Raw genomic sequence first — 7927 nt, forward strand, 5'->3', positions numbered from 1 at the left:
CCAACTCTGGGTGTCAATTTGCCCATCAGGCAGCTGATCTGTGAGGTCTCGAAGTGTAGTGGCGGAGAAAGGTGGGGAAGCCTGGTACAACAGAACTTGACTTGTTTGGCTCCAGCCTAACACCAGAGCTTCGGGCGACGGGAGGAGGCAGCAAGAATCACAGACTAGAACCCCCCGAGCCCCACGCCAGGCCCGCCGGCTTCCTCGGGCCGACGTCACTGGGGCGCGACAGCGTGGTCCGTCCGGTCCTTGATGCTGCAGCGGTTCAGAGGGTCCCTCCGGCGAGGGCGAGCGCCGAGCTAACAGAATGTCAAATAGTATCCGCGTCTCTCCAAAGCTCAGTTTTCAGCAAACCACCCTCTGCCGCCCTTCCTCCTACTCCACCCTCACCCGGCACAGGAAGCCGGGAAAATACAAGTCCAGCCCCGAGCGTCCAGTACTGGACCCCAGCGCGGCTGCGCAGGGCACGTGCGCCTCTCCGGAGTCCCGGCGATTGGCTGTGACGTAACTTCCGGCGTGAGCGGCGAAAGCCGGGAGGGCGAGCGAGAGAGCGAGCAGGCAGCAGGCGGGCGGGCGGACGGCACGGAGGGAGGGAGCGAGCAAGCGAGCAGTGAGTGAGCCAGCGAGGGCGGCCGCGTCCCTAGAACAGCCGAGATTCTTCCCGTCCCTCTGACCCCCTCCCCGGAGCCCACAGCGCCTCCGGTCTCCAGTGGAGCGGACACGGCCCGGCCCGGCCATGGCCTCGTTGCTGAAGGTGGATCAGGAAGTGAAGCTCAAGGTAGCGGCACCGGTCCGGGCCTCCTAACCCCTCGCTTCGATCCCCGAGCAGTCTGACCGGCTCCCCACTCCCCATGGCGTCTTTGTCTCCCTGGGGACACCAGCTCTGAGCTTCCGCTCAGCTCAGCCCAGCCCCCCACTCCCGGAGACGGCATCGGGGGAGAGGATAATATAGGGTGGCCTTCTGAACCGCGTCTGGTGGTGGAGAGTCCCAGGGAGACCTCCGCGGACACGTGGTGGACTCAGCACTTTAGGCCAATGACAGCTGGAAGTCCCCCAGCCCAGCAACGTCCCCGCGTCTGGATGCTACTGCTGCTGTACCCCTACCCTTGGCGTCAGGCCTGCCTGGTATCAAAGGCTAGCTCTGGATGAGGGCTTGGCACGTTTGTGAGCTCACATCTCGCCTGTCTACCTGCCTTTTGTTTGCTCTCAAATTCAGACAGCTTCAGATACAGGGAGGGAGGGTGGGAGGGAAGACAGGTGGGTGCTACCCTCAAGCCCCGCTTCCCTCTCCTGAGATGGAGAAATGGATCCTCAAAAAAATAAAGTACTTAGAGTCTGGGGGCCTCTCAGCCTCTCATTACAATTACAAGGTGAGGGGAAGACAGCTGAATTTGGGTTTTCCCATCCTGCCCTTACCTCTGTTGCCAGGTACTGACTTGCTGTTACTGAATTGCTCTCTTTGTTAATTTTAGGTTGATTCTTTCAGGGAGCGGATCACAAGTGAGGTGAGTGCAATAAATAGAAAAATAAGCGTTGGATGATAGTTGGGAATTTCGCAAAGGAGATCTGTAGAGAGAGACCTTCCCACAGTTATTAATTGAGATCCATTTTCCTTCATCTTTAGGCAGAAGACTTGGTGGCAAATTTTTTCCCAAAGAAGTTGTTAGAACTTGATAGTTTTTTGAAGGTGAGAGACCCTTTTCTTTTTTTCAAATTCCCCAGTTTTTTGGCTCTGGTCTTTTTGTCAAATGGGAGAAATCATGTGTCGATTCTGTTTTGTTTTGTGCAGTAAAATACTCTCATTTCTTGCCCTTCAAGTGAAATAGTTCTTTGTTCATTTTGAAAAGACTAATGTTGTTTTGGGGGTGGGTGTCTCTTTCAGGAACCAATCCTAAACATCCATGACCTAACTCAGATCCACTCAGACATGAATCTCCCAGTCCCTGACCCCATTCTTCTCACCAATAGCCACGATGGACTGGACGGTGTGAGTGTCCTGCATTTTTGTTTGTATTCTGAAGCAGTAGTTCTCTATTCTCTGTTCTCTACTTCCTAGTCAATTTGAGCATGTACAGAGGAAACAGTGGTATTAGGATCTAGGAACGAGGGCTCTTCATGACATGATGATTCCAGTATACCACTTTTAGACCCTGATTTTCGTTTATAGCATGAAGTGTATAACCTAATGCTACTCTGTCCTAGAGTAAGTTCCAAATAGGACTAATAGCTACAATTTCCCTCAAGTTGTCTGGTCTGTCCCTGTAGCTCCAAGCAAGATTTTCCTCACCTGTTTGTGTCTTGAGTATTGTTATAGGATGAGCAGTTCTTGCTGTATAACTGCAGTCCCTGTCTTTGCTCCATATCTTTAGCACCTAGTGCTTGTCAGTTATATGTCCATGTTTTATAATAACAGTGATAACACTGTATTGTTGTCTGAGTTACTGTCTCACTGATAGAGCTTGCAATTCTGGAAAGCCAAAACTGTCTTAATCAACTTTGTATCCCCAGCACCAGTTCTGCACCTGGTACACAGCAGGTGCTAAATACATGTTTGTTGATTGAATATTGTGCTTCTTTGTGGAACCAGAAGATTTGTACATATTCCCTTAATTATCCTCACCCTGCATTGAATGGTTCATTTTTACTGTTTATTTATAGTATCAACTCTTCTCCCCTAATTGCTTAATGTGTCAGTTGAAAGGTTGGTCTTCCCAACTAGAGTGTAAGTTGCTTTGTGGCAAGAATCTTTCCTTAAAGCCCCGAATGTGCTTAGTAAATTGTGCATAAATTAAAACAACCTGTGGGGCCAAAGAAGGGATTAGATTTGCTGGAAGGATAACCCTGACAAAATTGTGTCAGGGTGTCAGGAGCAGGCTAATTTATGTCTCTGTATCCTTAGCCCACTTACAAGAAGCGAAGGTTGGATGAGTGTGAAGAAGCCTTCCAAGGTAAGAGCCAACCCTACCCCACCTACTCCCTGGCTGGCAGCCCTGAGCAGGAGGATTGATCTGGCAGTCTCTGGTCAGGAAACAAGATCGGATTTGCTTTTTCAGAGTTAGCATTCCCAAGTTCTCCAAACATGGTCATTATTTAGCACCCAAAACCTAATTTCCCAATAAACAGGGAGGGCTTGACGTAGTGTGGACTGCCAAGGGAGAAAGGTTGGAGGTGTCTACACATCTCAGGTTTTTCACAGAAGTCCCAGTTTCACATTATTTTCTCTTCTTCAGTAATAGTTGGTACATTAAATCTTTAGAGCATATTTTAATTTCTTTGTTCTTCAGACTTTTGGCATACTTTAGACACTCGTTTGCTAATCCATACATTGTCTCTCTTTGATTCTGGAGTTGGTGGGTCATGGTTTGTAGATAGGATTGTGACAGATAAAAGGCACTGAGGTCATAGCATCTCATGGGTCTGGGGAAGAAGAGAGAAAGGTGGGGGCTGTTAATGTCCTGTCCTCCACCCCAATCATTTGACCTTCTTCATGTCCCTTCCAGGAACCAAGGTGTTTGTGATGCCCAATGGGATGCTAAAAAGCAACCAGCAGCTAGTGGACATTATTGAGAAAGTGAAACCTGAGATCCGGCTGCTGATTGAGAAATGCAATACGGTGAGGCAGGGGCTAGTGACCTATGGGCTGACCCCAAAGAGCCTGGCTTAAACTATGAAAAATGTTGGATGTGGGGCAGGAGGCATGGAGGTGATAGAGGAGTTGGCACATGAAGTATCTTGGCTCCCGTGCTCCCGGCATCTGGTCCTAGCAGCATGGATTGTGTACTTCATGGCTTCGGCAGAAAAGGCAAGGGTCCTCTTATGTATATATTGGTCTTCTCACCCTTCAGGTCAAAATGTGGGTACAGCTCCTGATTCCCAGGATAGAAGATGGGAACAACTTCGGGGTCTCCATTCAGGTAATGTGCTTGTATTACAAACTGGACAGGAAGGTCTGGAAGGTTTATTCTCCTTTTCAACCTGCTTTGTGTGTGTTTTTCTTGGTCTGCTCTTTGGGTGACGTGGAAGTGACTTGGCCTCAACACTTGTTTTTTTTTAGGAGGAGACAGTTGCAGAACTAAGAACTGTTGAGAGTGAAGCTGCATCTTATCTGGACCAGATTTCTAGGTAGGGCTTCTTGGGCTTGGCCCAGGAGTTGGGGGCTGGTGATGTGGCAAGCACCGTCCAGGGTCTCCTGCAGCTTCCTCCTCTTATCTCTCCTTTCAGATATTATATTACAAGAGCCAAATTGGTTTCTAAAATAGCTAAATATCCCCATGTGGTAAGTAAGGGTTTGGGGTCTGAGGGTGGAAGGGAGAGGGAGGAGTGGCCATTTCTCAGCCAGAGCTGCCTGTGGACAGGCCGGCCTCAGGGACTAGCCTTTCCTCTGCCCCCCTTTCAGGAGGACTATCGCCGCACCGTGACAGAGATTGATGAGAAAGAATATATCAGCCTTCGGCTCATCATATCAGAGCTAAGGAATCAATATGTAAGTAACCTTGGTCCCTGCCCACAGTCACCCTGGCTGTTAGTCCTGGCCGCCCCCTGGGGTTCAAGATGGGAGAGGAAGTGGGATAAAAGGATAAATTCTCATCCACTGGTGAGAATTACAAGCTCGATGCGGGTGCGTAGCTGGGGATCTCCCTTTCTGTTTGGGTGGCAGGGAGTGCAGTGCGGTACCAGCGTGAAGATGGAAGCCTTAGAGTCAGACAGGCTCGGGTTCAGAGCCAATTCTTCCTGTAATCTGTGGCCTTGGGCAAGTTGTTGAAACTTAAACTTCAGTTTTCTCATCTCTAAGCCAGAACATCGCTAAGATAGAACTTAGAGTATCTATGGCATGAAGATGGGTTTTTTTTTTGTTTTGTTTTTTACAAAGATGGTTTTTAAAAATGAGTGAAATAGGAGCGCCTGGGTGGCGCAGTCGGTTAAGCATCCAACTCATGGTTTCGGCTCAGGGCAAGATCTCATGCGTAGTGGGATTGAGCCCTGTGCCGGGCTCCACGCTCAGCAGGGAGGCTGCTTGAGATTCTCTCCCTCTGCCCCTCCCTCACTCCCATGCATGCGCATCTGCGTGCGTGCTCTCTCTCTCTCTCTCAAATAAATAAATCTTAAAAAAAGAAAATGAAGTAAAATAACACGTTAAAAGACCCGGTACAATTTTTTTTTAGTATTTTATTTATTTATTTGACAGAGAGATAGCAAGAGCAGGAACACAAGCAGGGGGAGTGGGAGAGGGAGAAGCAGGCTTTCCGCTGAGTAGGGAGCCCTATGCGGGGCTCGATCCCAGGACTCCGGGATCATGACCCGAGCCGAAGGCAGACGCTCAATAACTGAGCCACCCAGGCGCCCCAGAAGACCCAGTACAATTGTTGGTTATGTGAGGTGCTCAATGAATGTTAGTTGTTATTAGACACCTGGGGCCTGGGAAGTTCCCAGGAATCCCTGGTGTGTGGGTATAGAGAGGAGAAGCAGCCGCCCTGAATTGAGGTTCCAGTGAGTGAGGTGGGGATTCTGCATATCATTGCCTGGGGCTTTGTGGGGTATCTGGTTTCTTTGGGAGGTTGGGGTGGAACAAATGTGACTCCCTGGCCTCTTTTCCCAGGTCACTCTACATGACATGATCCTGAAAAATATCGAGAAGATCAAACGGCCCCGGAGCAGCAATGCAGAGACACTGTACTGAGGCCAGGGCCAGGGCCAGGGGACTCTGTGAGTCTGGCTCAAGACCGACATTGCCTTGGTTTGTTACATGACTATCGTGATGGGGAAACTGGCTGGAAATAGTAATCACACCTCTCTCTGTTTTTAGTTAGAGTCTAATGAAACTCTCATGTAGTTCTGTGACGTGTTTACCTCTTTTTTCAGGCCTCAGGAACTCTTCTCTTTCCTTCCCTAATACCCCACACCCGACTTGTCCTAATTTCTGGAGAAATCCAGGTTTGTGTCTGCAGGATGTTGGCACAAGAATACTTGTGTTTTCTTTCCCTGCCCTCTCCCTCTTGTGTCTTGAGCTTTGTGTTTTCTTCTGTCTGTTGATTAGCGGATTAGAAGCTGAGGGAACTGGAAGGAAAGTGCTAGGTGTTTTTTAGGAACTGGGATGGGGGGAGGTGTCCAGCTCCTCTCCTCTGATGTAAGGTTAGTGTCTCTTGCCACTGTGTGGGACATTGGATCCTCCCTCCCACAGTTTCCCTGATGATAACTTAGGGTCTCCCATCCACGTACGTTCCACCTTGAACCTGATCATGACAAGAAACACCTTAGGCCTCCGCCAAGTCCCTAGCTCCTTGAAATGTTTTTATAACTAGGATTTTCACATACACATATGTGTGTGATAGACACATACGTACAGACATGCACGCACATGCCTTCCTACTCCGTTACCTGATTTCCCCATCCCATCGTCTGTGTTGTTTTCCTTTGTCCCGCCGTCCCCCCCCCAACCCCCATCCCATGAATTCTGTCACACACACATTCAGAAGGTGATCGTCGTCTTGGTCCTCACCCACCGGGGCCCATTGTTCTGCTGGCATATATAGCCTCTTGGTGCCCAGAGGCTGGTGATTTGGGAGAAGAGCTGAGAGATGAGAAGCAGAGGATTTGGGGAAGGGCCCTTCCTCTCTGACTTGGGTCTTTTTGGGTGTTACTGCAAAGGCTGGTCCTCTGACTCCTGGTTGCCTCTTCCTAGGCCAGTTGTAAGGTGGGGTGGGGCTCTCTGCCGCTGTGAGGGCCGGATGCTGCTGGCCCTGCTGGGCTTTCTTACGGGACAAATAGTTCTCTTATTTATAGCATTGTGCTTCCAAGGAAAGCAGCACCTGTGCGTATGTGTGTGTGCACACATGCGTGTACGCATCGTGTGTATGTGAAAATCTGGGCAATCAAAACCATAGAAGAGTTGCCTCCTATTCCTCAAAACTTGCAGAGATCTCACTTGTTACAGCTTTTCTGTTAACCCTCATCAAACCCCCACTTTTTTATTCTGCCGCTACTGGAGAGTCCGTATCTGCGGTCAGCCTGCCAGTAACTCTCTTGGGGTCTGTCTCTGACTTTTATTCTTCCCCTCTCTTCCTCTTGCCTTCTTCGACCCCAATCACATTTCCACCTGGCTGCATCATTTTTACTCCCAGTATGCTGTAGAGAAGGAGTCAGGATGCTGTCTTCCCATAAATAGTACTCAGTAACAAACCAATTGCATTTTAGTTGGGCAGTGCCCCTACCCACCCTCCAGATCCCTTCCAGCTAAAACCCTACCCCCCCACCATGTGTTTCTCAGTTTCCCTTTTTGTTTGTTGGATTATTCTGCTGCCCCTCCTCACTCTATCACCCTTGGATCGTAATGTAAAATTCTTTTACCATGTCAAGAAATTATTAAAAATGCAGGTACTTTGACCTCTTTCTAAAGCTGCAGACCCTGGTGCGATGCTCTGGTGGCTAGGGACATACCCACACTCAAGTGCGTGCATACGGGGACACCCACCTCCACGTACGCCTCCAGCCACCCTATTGGGTATTTTTATTACCAGTTGAGCTGCCTCTTTTCTCTAAAATAATGGAAAGACTGAGGCTTCTGCCTACCAAGAGGCAGGGGTGGGTCCTTCTTTTGTGTTCAGTCTGAATTTATGTGAAAGTTAGCTCTTCCCAAACCTAAGCTCCTTCTGTCTAACCTCCCAGGATTGCAGTTCCTTGCTATCTCTCCCCGGTGATACCCATGAACTGCCAGTAGAGGCCGCCCTAGTTCCGCGTGTGGGGGATCACCTGGTTTGAGGCACAGCCTACCCGGTCATTTTCTTGACCTTATACTAATTCTCCCTGCTGAACAGTGTCTTCATCTCTTGAGGAGATGCCAGGGATTCCTGCTTTTGGTTTTCCACTGACTTGGGAGGGCTATCTAGGATCCTAGCTCTCTCTGAAATAAAGTTTCCTCAACTTCCACCTT

The 7927-nt window shown here is 49.3% G+C and overlaps 1 protein-coding gene across 2 annotated transcripts; it reads left to right on the top strand.

Annotated features, from left to right (window-relative positions):
* Positions 1-505: 505 nt before the first annotated feature.
* Positions 506-5990, top strand: PSME3 (proteasome activator subunit 3). 2 transcript variants are annotated; one of them, XM_027626067.2, is made up of 11 exons: positions 506-778; positions 1473-1505; positions 1625-1687; positions 1883-1987; positions 2900-2948; positions 3501-3613; positions 3846-3914; positions 4055-4122; positions 4222-4276; positions 4397-4483; positions 5597-5990. In XM_027626067.2, exons 1-11 carry the CDS (start codon positions 737-739, stop codon positions 5675-5677), a joined length of 765 nt encoding a protein of 254 aa, XP_027481868.1. In that variant the 5' UTR covers positions 506-736; the 3' UTR covers positions 5678-5990. The 2 variants fall into 2 exon arrangements, with proteins under 2 accessions (XP_027481868.1, XP_027481867.1); XM_027626066.2 differs by lacking the exon at positions 506-778 and adding an exon at positions 1247-1370.
* Positions 5991-7927: the final 1937 nt, after the last annotated feature.

Source organism: Zalophus californianus, chromosome 16 (assembly GCF_009762305.2).
Source record: "Zalophus californianus isolate mZalCal1 chromosome 16, mZalCal1.pri.v2, whole genome shotgun sequence".
Taxonomy (NCBI): domain Eukaryota; kingdom Metazoa; phylum Chordata; class Mammalia; order Carnivora; family Otariidae; genus Zalophus; species Zalophus californianus.